Consider the following 15,122-nt stretch of genomic DNA (forward strand, 5'->3'; position numbering starts at 1 on the left):
CTGTAGGGTCCCCGCATTCATCAAGTTGTCTGCAGTATTCTTTTCAATCAACATGGACTGCTCATCAGAAGAAACCCATAGATCAGATAGTCCTTATTGGTTGTATAGGGGCCCTCGTACCCCGTCGCCATTGTCTTCCCCCGCCATGGACGACTCTGTGTCGAGCAATGAGGACATTGAAAACCAGATGCCTGATGGTATGTCCGTCTTTAGTACGCCTGTGTCTAACTATGTCGATAGTTGTGGAGATGCGGTACTGCTTAATGCTCCACTCAAAAGAACGAGGCCTGTTTTAGGCTTGAGAGACCGGAGTGCCGGGGATTCATTCACCCACGTTGGTGAATACGGCTTGGAGTATGTAATATCATGGGTCGATGGCTGTGTTATTTTGAAAGTTAAAGATTGTGCTACAGAGTGGCGGATGAACGTTCACGAGTGGAATTTTTTCTTGGAGAATTTATGCCCCATGCTAGACGGCGGCGAGGGTACATGGCATGGGGGACCCCATGAATACCGTTGGACCTTTCAGTATGAATCGAGGATTCAACATCGTTTGGCATGCACCTTTCAGTATGAATCGAGGATTCATCGCATGGATGCAAACTATCATACGAAGAGACCACAGGAGTTCATTTTTTTCAGACGCGGTGTTGATACAGACGAGCTACCACAGTGCTATGATATGCATTGCATCGGTAGCTCTCCTCTACGCGCCAGTGTTTTAGAAGCTGCTGATTATTTTGATAATGTCTTTTTCATGCAGTGGGCTGATCTGTCTGCACTACGTGGAATTTTTGCAGAGATTGATTCTTTGGCTAAGACGAATGAAGAACCATGGAGCACAACTGATGATGAATGCCGAATGTGCCTGTTTGAGTCGTCTGGGTTTGATGATGGGGTACATGGTGTGTTTGAGTATGTTTAGGGTTATGCTAGCATTAGAAAATGTCCGCAATGTATAAGAAGGTGGAGGGTACATACTAGTAGTATTAAGGGTGTTTTATTTTCCTTTTTTTTTAAATGTGTTTTTGATAGGCTATACCTTATTTTAATATGTGGGTGTTGTGTGTGTTTTTTATTTTCATATTCTAATGGTATATTTTTGATACGCTATGCAGCACAGGTCAATGATGAACATGTTCAAGGTGGGGGTGTGGCTATGGAGACTGCTGATTTAAAGGCTGTGCAACCCGGACCCCACTGGCTTCAAGAGTATGCCGTCTATCTGACCGGATTGAATCTGACCTTCCTACACGTCGGAGAGGACAGTGAGCTGGAGGTGGACACTGCTATGAGAGACGACGGATGGCCTGTATCAACACAGATCCGTTTAAACCCTGCATCGCTGGCTGTTCTGCGATTTACCACGGGGGTCTGTGTGGTGGCCATCATCAGCCATCAGAAGCAAGCGGACTGCTGGGGATGCCAGTGTGATTGCCCAAGTCAACGACGCCATTCATGCCTGCAGGGAGCGACACATCATCACTACGAATCCCACTACCATGACATTTGTGTCATCCTGGACAGACACCCCTTCCTGTTACTTTTAGAAACTGTTCTAAAGAAGACTACAGGGTTGACTGTGTCCCCCGGAAAAATCTATGGTGTGGTCGAATCTTATCTATGTGATTTAATATGCAATACCTATAATACCGAAAAACTGGATTCATTGACCACCGAAGGTGTGTCCGATGAACATCTGCTTCTGATACATGAAGCCATACAAATGTGGCGCCCTACATTGTCATTTTGCAAACCAAAGCCTGGTGGTGGTGGGTGGCGTTTATAATGGGTGTGTTGTTTTCTTATGCCTATGATGCGGATAGCAAGATTGTATCAGATAGACTATCCGTTTTGATGTATGCTGCCATAGAAAATGATACGTATGTCCAACATAATGCTTATATCAAATGTACGTATAAGGGTTGGAATGATCTGGTCATGAAATTCTTGTGTGATAAACCTACTGATCAAATGTTAGCTGAAGTATTTACCCATTTCCCCGATGGTGACTGTTTTACCGTCGGACATGTCATGTGTATATGTGCTTTTGTATCGGATGTCTTGAAGTTGAATAATGCCTCAAACGCCGAGGGTATTAGAACTGCTAGAATGATGGCTTGTAAAATGGTGCAGAAAAATAAAACTGCATGTAGGCTTTATCTGAGAATTGTTTTGAGTGGACAGACATTTTAAATAAAAGGATGGATAACTCTGATCAGTGTTTCAGTATTCGTTTTTTGCTGCATGCATACGACATGGATAAACGGCTGCATAAGACTTATTATGATCCCTCAGGACCAGGGGGTTACGGCGGCATCAATAAACTAAGAACGGCCCTTGAGCAAAGTGAGGGTGCAGTACCTCCACTAAAATATATCAAGAAATGGTTGCTGAAGCAGGATCCCTACACCCTGCATGTACCTGCACCGATACATTTCCGCCGAAATAGAGTATTGGTTAGTGGAATAGATAGACAGTTCCAGGCTGATTTAGTGGATATGGCAGAGTATGCATCCGAAAATGATGGTGTGCATTTTCTGTTGACGTGCATCGATGTATTCTCAAAACATGCATGGGTTCGTCCGTTACCATCCAAGAGGGCTATCGACGTCGCTAAAGCTTTTGATGATATTCTTGGTGAAGGGCGGTCCCCCGATAAACTGCAGACTGACGCTGGCAAAGAATTTTATAACAAGATCTTTCAGCGTTTGATGGAGCGGTACAATGTCAAACATTTCTCTACATCTAACGAGACCAAGGCCAGTATAGTGGAACGCTTCAACAGGACTCTGAAAACCCGCATGTGGAGATATTTAACAGCTGCCAACTCCAAACGATATGTGGATAAACTACAGGATATGGTCCATGCTTATAACCATTCATATCATAGATCGATAAAAATGACCCCGGCCAGTGTTGATAAAGATAATGAGAAAACAGTGTTTAATACGCTATACAAAACCACTCAAGAGCCGATGGTGGTGTTTAGATACGATGTTGGTGACACGGTTAGAATTTCAAAAGTCAGAGCTACATTTCGAAAGGGGTATGAGCAGACGTTTACAGATGAATATTTTGTAATATCGCAGCGCATTGCAAGGTGTCCTCCAGTCTATAAGCTGCAAGACTATGCAGGTGCCCCTGTCCATGGAACATTTTACGAGAAAGAGCTGCAAAAAGTTATAGTGTCTAAAAACAAGGTGTATAAAATAGAAAAGATTATAGATAGAAAAAGGGAGGGGTCTAAGAATCTGCTATATGTCAAATGGCTGGGGTGGCCGGAGGCATTCAATTCGTGGATAGCTGAAAAGACACTAGTCGATGCGTAAAGAGACATACAAGAGACATACAATCCATTATAACCAGAGTGTACGATGGATAAGGAGGTGTCTGGGGGTTTCTATGTGACTCTAGCGAGTAATGCATCGGCAGGGATCTACCCGCAAAATAAGATATGGAATTTTAGAACTAAATTAGCAAAATCTATACACACCAAGCAGCCCTATGAAGTAGGCCTAATTGAAGCTCAGTACCCATGCAGCTGGCATAGTTTTCCTACCGAGGACGCTACGATGACCGTTCACGATGGTAAAACAGGTCATAGGACATCATGTCTATTAGTTGGTGGGCTTTATGAGAGTATCGGATCGTTATTACTACAAATCAACAAGACTTGGACCAAACATAATCCTGGCAGTAAAGTTATACTACATCATGAAGGTATTAGAAACCGCATTTATGTAGAAGGAGACGATCACCTATCTATCGTCTTTAGAGGAAAACTGGCTGCTATGCTGGGTTTCGATACAGGTGTCAAGCTACATGCCCATAAATCGTATGCAGCATATGCCCCCCATCCCACCGATATTCACGGGGGGTGTTACAACATGTTCATATATAGCGACATTGTCGACCATCAGCTGGTCGGAGATAGTTATGTACCCCTGCTAAGGAGTATTAATATAACCGACACCAGCAGGAGACACTGCATTCACATGTTCGACAAGCCGCATTACGTACACGTAGCCCGAGACCCTCTTGGAGATATTGAAATCGATCTAAAGTCTGTAAAGTCAGGCTGAAAGGGCTTAGAGGGGTATGCTTGACCGTCGCAATATAGGGATAAGAACTCAATGCCGAAATGTTGGAATCTGAAAGGATTCCTGGCATAGCTCCCTGTGAATGCTTCGTTATTCACAAAACCTATAATAACCATCTTGGGTATTTGTCCTAGAAATAGATTATCCTGTGTGCATATACGGCTGCCCGCAGCGATGGATACATTCTTTAGACATACCCTATCAACAGGGTATTTAACGTTAGCCTGGTTTAACGCACGGGCATGTGCCAGCTTGACGCCTGGTGCTACCGATACCTTTTTAATGAAAACATTTGCAGACACTATAGAGACACGGTATTCCACAGCACCATCGGACATGAGACAGAAAACATTTTTTGCTCTAATGAATCTCATACGGAGATCAACTCCGTTAATCATCAGTTTCTCCTGAAAAAACATATCGACGTGTATAGGGGATATCAGCTCCGCTATACGACTTCGCCCCGTATATTCACTCCTTGTCGTTAAGCCTAGATTGAGACCTCCAGGAAGAATCTCGTCCATATGTCCGTGTGTGTCTTTCTGGAATAGACCACAACCAAATTGGGTGTCTAATGTTCCGTTTCCATAGTTTAGCAGGCATTCTATTATGCCTCTGTACGGATAGGTGTTTGAAGACTGGGTGATAAGCCTATCACCCAGAGTAATATCTACTTGGGAGAATAACGTGCATCCTGGATAGTTAATCAGTCCAACGGGTGCCGCCGGCGCCAAGTCTGTTCCATCAGGATTAGTAATCTTGATCCTCAGGTGTAAATACGTATTGTTTAGATCTATATAGTCTTCGCTACTGGCCGATACAAAGAACTCTATGGGGCCACCATCTGTTAGCGCCGATAGCGGGGGTATTTCAATATATGTACTTTTTTCTATCGAAGTCTGCGTCATAGGCAGGGAGAAGAGATCCAGTTCGCTCTTAATGCATTCGTCTGACATGTTATGTAGCAACGCCATTGTTATTCAACCCTCCTGCTATACTAGATGAATATATCGTTAGCCGTCCCTCTAAAACGACGGGCTGCCCCCTTCCTGATCCTTTTAGGTTTGGCTCTCTTTTTGATGGATGCCAATCTTTTATTCTGTTTACGACGACGTGCTGGTGCACGGGTACGCCCACATCCTATAGGCGGATACTTTGTTGCTCTTCGGGCATATACCCTCATGCCTGCCCCCTGCTGTTTGGGCGTAGATGCAGCATGGGCTATGTTGGTCATAACGTCGCCTATAATATGTTTAGCAGCAGTCTTCAGATGAGGCTTTGCTATACTAACCCCTCGCCTAAATAACGGAATAGCCATTCTAAAGAGGCTACGGAACATCCCTCCGATGCCAGCACCATATTGTGTGCTGCTACCCTCATAGCCAGGTAGCCCACTCCCTGCTTGGTTTAAATAATACTGAACATATTTGTTCTCGTCGTAAGGCGGTCTATACCCCCTCATCCCTATAGATGGGGCTATGAATTCTACTGTTTTACAGGTCTAAAATGCAGCTTGAGTATCACTTTGCCGTATGTGAATGTTATATTTGTATTCTGGTCAGACTTTAGATCGATTTCAATATCTCCAAGAGGGTCTCGGGCTACGTGTACGTAATGCGGCTTGTCGAACATGTGAATGCAGTGTCTCCTGCTGGTGTCGGTTATATTAATACTCCTTAGCAGGGGTACATAACTATCTCCGACCAGCTGATGGTCGACAATGTCGCTATATATGAACATGTTGTAACACCCCCCGTGAATATCGGTGGGATGGGGGGCATATGCTGCATACGATTTATGGGCATGTAGCTTGACACCTGTATCGAAACCCAGCATAGCAGCCAGTTTTCCTCTAAAGACGATAGATAGGTGATCGTCTCCTTCTACATAAATGCGGTTTCTAATACCTTCATGATGTAGTATAACTTTACTGCCAGGATTATGTTTGGTCCAAGTCTTGTTGATTTGTAGTAATAACGATCCGATACTCTCATAAAGCCCACCAACTAATAGACATGATGTCCTATGACCTGTTTTACCATCGTGAACGGTCATCGTAGCGTCCTCGGTAGGAAAACTATGCCAGCTGCATGGGTACTGAGCTTCAATTAGGCCTACTTCATAGGGCTGCTTGGTGTGTATAGATTTTGCTAATTTAGTTCTAAAATTCCATATCTTATTTTGCGGGTAGATCCCTGCCGATGCATTACTCGCTAGAGTCACATAGAAACCCCCAGACACCTCCTTATCCATCGTACACTCTGGTTATAATGGATTGTATGTCTCTTGTATGTCTCTTTACGCATCGACTAGTGTCTTTTCAGCTATCCACGAATTGAATGCCTCCGGCCACCCCAGCCATTTGACATATAGCAGATTCTTAGACCCCTCCCTTTTTCTATCTATAATCTTTTCTATTTTATACACCTTGTTTTTAGACACTATAACTTTTTGCAGCTCTTTCTCGTAAAATGTTCCATGGACAGGGGCACCTGCATAGTCTTGCAGCTTATAGACTGGAGGACACCTTGCAATGCGCTGCGATATTACAAAATATTCATCTGTAAACGTCTGCTCATACCCCTTTCGAAATGTAGCTCTGACTTTTGAAATTCTAACCGTGTCACCAACATCGTATCTAAACACCACCATCGGCTCTTGAGTGGTTTTGTATAGCGTATTAAACACTGTTTTCTCATTATCTTTATCAACACTGGCCGGGGTCATTTTTATCGATCTATGATATGAATGGTTATAAGCATGGACCATATCCTGTTGTTTATCCACATATCGTTTGGAGTTGGCAGCTGTTAAATATCTCCACATGCGGGTTTTCAGAGTCCTGTTGAAGCGTTCCACTATACTGGCCTTGGTCTCGTTAGATGTAGAGAAATGTTTGACATTGTACCGCTCCATCAAACGCTGAAAGATCTTGTTATAAAATTCTTTGCCAGCGTCAGTCTGCAGTTTATCGGGGGACCGCCCTTCACCAAGAATATCATCAAAAGCTTTAGCGACGTCGATAGCCCTCTTGGATGGTAACGGACGAACCCATGCATGTTTTGAGAATACATCGATGCACGTCAACAGAAAATGCACACCATCATTTTCGGATGCATACTCTGCCATATCCACTAAATCAGCCTGGAACTGTCTATCTATTCCACTAACCAATACTCTATTTCGGCGGAAATGTATCGGTGCAGGTACATGCAGGGTGTAGGGATCCTGCTTCAGCAACCATTTCTTGATATATTTTAGTGGAGGTACTGCACCCTCACTTTGCTCAAGGGCCGTTCTTAGTTTATTGATGCCGCCGTAACCCCCTGGTCCTGAGGGATCATAATAAGTCTTATGCAGCCGTTTATCCATGTCGTATGCATGCAGCAAAAAACGAATACTGAAACACTGATCAGAGTTATCCATCCTTTTATTTAAAATGTCTGTCCACTCAAAACAATTCTCAGATAAAGCCTACATGCAGTTTTATTTTTCTGCACCATTTTACAAGCCATCATTCTAGCAGTTCTAATACCCTCGGCGTTTGAGGCATTATTCAACTTCAAGACATCCGATACAAAAGCACATATACACATGACATGTCCGACGGTAAAACAGTCACCATCGGGGAAATGGGTAAATACTTCAGCTAACATTTGATCAGTAGGTTTATCACACAAGAATTTCATGACCAGATCATTCCAACCCTTATACGTACATTTGATATAAGCATTATGTTGGACATACGTATCATTTTCTATGGCAGCATACATCAAAACGGATAGTCTATCTGATACAATCTTGCTATCCGCATCATAGGCATAAGAAAACAACACACCCATTATAAACGCCACCCACCACCACCAGGCTTTGGTTTGCAAAATGACAATGTAGGGCGCCACATTTGTATGGCTTCATGTATCAGAAGCAGATGTTCATCGGACACACCTTCGGTGGTCAATGAATCCAGTTTTTCGGTATTATAGGTATTGCATATTAAATCACATAGATAAGATTCGACCACACCATAGATTTTTCCGGGGGACACAGTCAACCCTGTAGTCTTCTTTAGAACAGTTTCTAAAAGTAACAGGAAGGGGTGTCTGTCCAGGATGACACAAATGTCATGGTAGTGGGATTCGTAGTGATGATGTGTCGCTCCCTGCAGGCATGAATGGCGTCGTTGACTTGGGCAATCACACTGGCATCCCCAGCAGTCCGCTTGCTTCTGATGGCTGATGATGGCCACCACACAGACCCCCGTGGTAAATCGCAGAACAGCCAGCGATGCAGGGTTTAAACGGATCTGTGTTGATACAGGCCATCCGTCGTCTCTCATAGCAGTGTCCACCTCCAGCTCACTGTCCTCTCCGACGTGTAGGAAGGTCAGATTCAATCCGGTCAGATAGACGGCATACTCTTGAAGCCAGTGGGGTCCGGGTTGCACAGCCTTTAAATCAGCAGTCTCCATAGCCACACCCCCACCTTGAACATGTTCATCATTGACCTGTGCTGCATAGCGTATCAAAAATATACCATTAGAATATGAAAATAAAAAACACACACAACACCCACATATTAAAATAAGGTATAGCCTATCAAAAACACATTTAAAAAAAAAGGAAAATAAAACACCCTTAATACTACTAGTATGTACCCTCCACCTTCTTATACATTGCGGACATTTTCTAATGCTAGCATAACCCTAAACATACTCAAACACACCATGTACCCCATCATCAAACCCAGACGACTCAAACAGGCACATTCGGCATTCATCATCAGTTGTGCTCCATGGTTCTTCATTCGTCTTAGCCAAAGAATCAATCTCTGCAAAAATTCCACGTAGTGCAGACAGATCAGCCCACTGCATGAAAAAGACATTATCAAAATAATCAGCAGCTTCTAAAACACTGGCGCGTAGAGGAGAGCTACCGATGCAATGCATATCATAGCACTGTGGTAGCTCGTCTGTATCAACACCGCGTCTGAAAAAAATGAACTCCTGTGGTCTCTTCGTATGATAGTTTGCATCCATGCGATGAATCCTCGATTCATACTGAAAGGTGCATGCCAAACGATGTTGAATCCTCGATTCATACTGAAAGGTCCAACGGTATTCATGGGGTCCCCCATGCCATGTACCCTCGCCGCCGTCTAGCATGGGGCATAAATTCTCCAAGAAAAAATTCCACTCGTGAACGTTCATCCGCCACTCTGTAGCACAATCTTTAACTTTCAAAATAACACAGCCATCGACCCATGATATTACATACTCCAAGCCGTATTCACCAACGTGGGTGAATGAATCCCCGGCACTCCGGTCTCTCAAGCCTAAAACAGGCCTCGTTCTTTTGAGTGGAGCATTAAGCAGTACCGCATCTCCACAACTATCGACATAGTTAGACACAGGCGTACTAAAGACGGACATACCATCAGGCATCTGGTTTTCAATGTCCTCATTGCTCGACACAGAGTCGTCCATGGCGGGGGAAGACAATGGCGACGGGGTACGAGGGCCCCTATACAACCAATAAGGACTATCTGATCTATGGGTTTCTTCTGATGAGCAGTCCATGTTGATTGAAAAGAATACTGCAGACAACTTGATGAATGCGGGGACCCTACAGCAGCCGTCGCCCCCTTTTTATACTATGTTTACGACCCGCCATAAAACATAAACAGGAAGTGGCCCCTGTGAATAGGGATCCCCCCTCCACCCCCCACCCTCCCCAACCGGAAGTGTGTTCAGATCGGAATGGGCCCAAACGGCATATAATATCAACTACTTGTATATTTCCCCTGAGCATAGAGGGTCATCACACCTGCCCAGTGTGAGTCTGGTTTCCCAGTCTTCGTCATTTCTAAAGATAAGGACATGAAAAACAGCTGTTATTAGGCAAAAGCTGTAAATATCCTGGCTTAGACTACTTCATCACGGATCATTCAAGTATTATTATTATTATAACTTTATTCAAGACACAGGAAGGTCCACATAGACAGCACACTTCATATACATACACATATATATACGCATATAAATACACACACACACACACACACACACACACACACACACACACACACACACACACACACACACACACACACACACACACACACACACACACACACAAAACAATATAAAACATTTAAGACGGAATGCAAATGAGGCATTATCAATTATAATACACACATAATTAAAACACATACAAGCTTCGGGTCCAATGTTTCCAGTAGCAAGATGTGTACCTTGTAAGTAAAACTATATACCGTATTTTCCGCACTATAAAGGCGCACCGGAGTATAAACCGCAGCAGCTAAATGGAATGATGTGTAGGCTTACTGATTTAAACTTCGAATACTAATTTTCAGAGTGGCCGTTAGCTGTAAAAATCCATAGATTAGCCGCATCGTTATATAAACCGCAGATTCGAAAAATGGGGAAAAAAGGCAAGGTTTATAGTCCGATCAAGATTTCAGAAATAGTAGGATATGCATACCCCTGACATAACGCATGTACTACAGTATAGTAAAAGCAGCGATTTCCCGATTTCCCTGTTTAATCATAGCATATATACGGGATAGATAACAGCAGAGATCGCTTCCATTAGCATTGTTTGGGAAACATTTTTAAAGCATTTGTAACGCGTACGGACTACTCGCATATCACACAAACACCACTAATAAAGACACTTTAAAGCATGTATACTTACTTATGATGTCTTTTTCATCAAGCTTCCTGGAAATCGCTAAAAGTAAATGTGAGCAGAGTGACCAGAAAGGTGAAAACACGGTAAAGTAGGGGAGGAAGCAATACGTGTTTGACAATTGGGCACTGATGGGATGTAATTAGGATGTCTATAAATACACCTGGGCTTCCATGACGTGGAATCTCTTTGGGGCTTTCGAGAGCAGGGAACTCAGAACGCTGGGGCTGTAGAGCGACGTCGGGTGTCTGTCTTAATTTAAACTACATCGTGACTCAAGGTAATGTAGTGTCTTCACCCTATCCCCAAATCATTCTTGCATGGCTGGATTGACAATGTGATCAGTGGTGTCTGCGTGTATTGATCCTCGTAGCCTGTGACAGGCGTTGGCCGCAGCTGGGGGATCGGAGACGTTTGCTGCAGCCGGGGAATCAGAGCGATCGGCGGGTGTGCAGCGGGGATAAGGGGGAACGGCAGACACGCACCGACCCTTGACTCCAGCTCCAGCGTGTGGCCACTGTTTTCTTCTCTCCCTCTCTATAGTTTACGTGTGTGCGCGTGCGCATACCGGCGAGTGGGAATGTGTTGGTGCGCGTGAGTGACTGTGGCCGCATACCGGCGGGTTGGTGCGTGTGAAGGACCGTGTCCGTAGGAGAATATAGGGATAAGGTGGGGTTATTTATTGGGCAAGTACAATTGGGTGGGATGGGCAGTTAGGCTCTGGTCTCTTTATTCGATAGGCTGTATTTGTGGTCCCTTTTGTTTGGTTTGTAGAGTAATACTGTTTTGGAGTGTTTTGCTTTGCGTGCTTTATGTTTGGTTTGTTACTTTCTTTTCTTTATTGTATGAGTGCTGTGATTTGCTTTGACCATATGCTACAGTTCTATTATTGTGAGGCTAGTGGTCCCCTGTTCTGTCAACTATCAAATTGTGCATGTCTTATACTTCCCTTATCATCCTGTGTGCCTGTGGGCTTTACTTTTAAAACCAAAAGAACCAAGAAATAAATAATTTTGTACTATATCACCTGTGCCGATACAATCCTTCGATACCAGCGGGGAGGTAGATTTCTTGGGTTGGGGTGCCTCTGGACATGCAGGGGCTGGCGTTGTCTATACTAGGTAGCAAGGGTCACATATTTGGCGTTGTCGGCAGGATTGCACAGGTGATATATTTTTCTTTGGTTTTGTATTGTGTTTTTCAATATACATGAAATGTTGGTACATGTGAGGGAGAGGAAAACAGTGGCTACAGATTAGGGTCCGAGTAATTAGTTCTGTGAAATACTAAAGACAGTTTAGGTGGCATTATTACTGTTGCTGATAGGTTTGTTTCTTTTACTCGTTTTCATTCGTGAGTACATTTGATAAGTTCAACTGTGATGTCTGATGAAGAGCGTGACCGTTCAATGGAGGGGCAATTTAGGGCCTTAACTGAGCTGGTTAAGCAGCTTCAGGCAGACAATGAGCGGTTAAAGGGGGGCAGGCCATCTCCTAATGAGGAGGGAGGAGAGAGAGCAACTCTTGCTAGTGGAGCAGAGAGATACATTTACTTACCCCGAGAAAGAAAATGCCCTAGATTCTCAGGACAAGCTACTGATCCCATGCCAGTGAGAGAATGGGTAGAGGGAGCCCGTAGAGCTGTGGGAGGACGACACATGTCGCGGGGAGAACAAGCATTGTTTATACTGGACCACCTTGATGGGGAGGCAAAGAAGGAAATCAGATTTCGCCCATCCACTGATAGGAGTAATCCAGATAAAATATTGGAAATATTGATTGAGATTTTTGGGTGTACCAAATCTTTCATTACTTTACAAAAACAATTCTTCCAGAGGAAACAGCTAGAGGGGGAATCTGTCCGTGAATTTTCACATGCTCTTTTGACTAGCATGGAAGCCATCAAATGTAGCAACCCAAATGGTATCCATAACCCTGATGGTATGGTAAGGGACCAGTTTGTCGAAAATGTAAGAGATGGGTTGTTGCGCAGAGAGCTCAAACGTTCAATAAGACTTGACCCTGAATCTTCTTTCTTTGCAATTCGCAGCGAGGCTGTCCGCTGGGTAGAGGAAGGAGAGCATCCAAGTACTCCACGAGGCAGGGCCTACTCGTGTGACTCTAGAATGCAAGTACTGGGTGAGTGTAGCTCAGAAAGACATACTACATCTGTAAGGCCAGTAGATGACCTAGCTGAACTAAAAGAGTGTTTCCGTAATCAACAAGCACAACTAAATGCTATTCTAGAGAGATTAGGCCCCTCTTCTTATCCCACTGAGAGACTAGGCCCTTCTTCCTACCCCACCGAGAGACTAGGCCCCTCTTCTTACCCCACTGCCCCGCGACAAGGCCCAAATGGCCCCCACCGGAAGCCTCCTCGATTCCAACCTGATGGCCAACCAATCTGTTTGCGCTGTGACCAGCCGGGTCACATTGCCAGGTTTTGTTCCGCATCCAGTAGACATAATGCAGGGCCTGCTGGGCGGAGGGAAACGACTGCCTCCAGTCAAATAGTAGAGGGGTTGACCAACATGGCTAGCCAACAGGAAAACTAGAGCCCTTTGGTGGCAAGAGCCAACCACCAGCCGGGGACTTTGAGGGCTCGTCTATCTCTTCAAAACATCTAAAAAGACTTATTGGGGCTTGCCCCTCAGTTGAGGTAAACATGGGGGGGGTGACTATACCGTGTCTTCTGGACACCGGGTCCATGGTAACTACCATACCCGAGAGGCTTTTCCACCAGCACTTTGATACTGGGGTTTCAGTTCCCTTACAGCAATGTATTTGGTTACAGCTCAGGGCAGCAAATGGATTAGATATTCCTTATCTTGGCTACCTAGAGCTAGATGTGACAGTCTTGGGGAAGACCCTCCCTCAGATGGGCGTTCTAGTAGTAAAAGACCCACCTACTCCACTGCTTCAGGCAAGCAAGCCACGAATCTCGGGACTGTTAGGCATGAATATTATCAATGGCTGCTATAACGAACTATTCCGCCAGCACGGATCCTCTTTGCTTCAGTCACAGTCGGTGAAACAAGCAGGAGATGCATGGAAAGAGGCTTTTTCAGAGTGCCATAGAATTGACTGCTTGTCACCCACCGGCCTTCTAGGCAGAGTGAGGGTTAAAGGGCGGGCCCCTGTACGTGTCCCTGCAGGCACTTGGAAGATGATACCAGCAAATTGTACTCAGCAACTTGGGCGTGCCTTACCATCTGCTTTGTTCGAACCTAAGGCCGATAACTGGCCAAATGGCCTGCTGGCCTCTCCAGCCTGGTTGCCAGTCGGGCGGGGGGAGGTATGGGTACCAGTGGTTAATGTAGGTATGCAAGACACCTGGTTGCGCTCTGGTACAATTCTGGGTGAACTGTTCATGGCAGACGCTAGACCTGAGAAAGAGGCAGTGATTTTTGAAGAATCCGACCACCCCTATCCAGCTGATCATATACACACTGTAGAAGCTCACCCAACATCTGTAGATTTGTCAGAAATGTCGTGGCCAAACCTTTGCCCAGAACAGGCACAGCAAGGAAAAGCCCTGCTGTTGAAGCATAGTGCAGTATTCAGTAAGGAGGAAGGAGATTTGGGATGCACAAATATAATCCAGCACCAAATTCCCCTGCTTGACACAACTCCCATACGGCAACGATATCGTCGACTACCACCTTCTCAATATGAAATCGTGAAGGCACATATTGGGGGACTCTTAGACACTGGTGTGATACGTCCAAGCTGTAGTCCATACTCATCCCCTATTGTAGTGGTCCAAAAACGAGATGGCAACATTAGACTCTGTGTTGACTATAGGCAGTGAAACGCACGGACAAGAAAAGATGCATTCCCGCTCCCTAGAATTGATGAATCACTTGACGCTTTGGGTGGAGCCACCTTGTTCTCTACCCTTGACCTTGCAAGTGGGTACAATCAAGTCTTGATGGCAGAGGATGATAAGCAAAAAACTGCCTTTTGTACCCCCTTTGGCTTGTTCGAATTTAATCGGATGCCGTTCGGCCTGTGCAACTCACCCAGCACCTTCCAACGGCTGATGGAACGCATCTTTGGAGACGGACGTTTTCGTTCTCTTTTGCTGTATTTAGATGACATAGTTGTCTTTTCCTCCAGCTTTGAGACTCACCTGGAACGCTTAGAAGTAGTCCTCCGCAGATTGAGGCAACACAATCTGAAGCTGAAGATGAACAAATGCCATTTCTTCCAAACAGAAGTAAAATATCTGGGCCATATCATCTCCTCTAAGGGAGTGGCCACAGACCCTGAGAAGATACGGGCGGTGGCGGAGTGGAAGCGCCCAAACA

General features: G+C 44.8%; 1 protein-coding gene across 1 annotated transcript; it reads left to right on the forward strand.

Moving 5' to 3' along the window:
- Positions 1-10,223: 10,223 nt before the first annotated feature.
- LOC115539357 (uncharacterized) lies at positions 10,224-14,570 on the forward strand. The gene is made up of 2 exons (XM_030350406.1): positions 10,224-11,093; positions 11,187-14,570. Exon 2 carries the CDS (start codon positions 12,195-12,197, stop codon positions 13,365-13,367), a length of 1,173 nt encoding a protein of 390 aa, XP_030206266.1. The 5' UTR covers positions 10,224-11,093; positions 11,187-12,194; the 3' UTR covers positions 13,368-14,570.
- The last annotated feature ends 552 nt before the right edge of the window (positions 14,571-15,122 follow it).

Source organism: Gadus morhua, chromosome 1 (genome assembly GCF_902167405.1).
Source record: "Gadus morhua chromosome 1, gadMor3.0, whole genome shotgun sequence".
Classification (NCBI taxonomy): Eukaryota; Metazoa; Chordata; class Actinopteri; order Gadiformes; family Gadidae; genus Gadus; species Gadus morhua.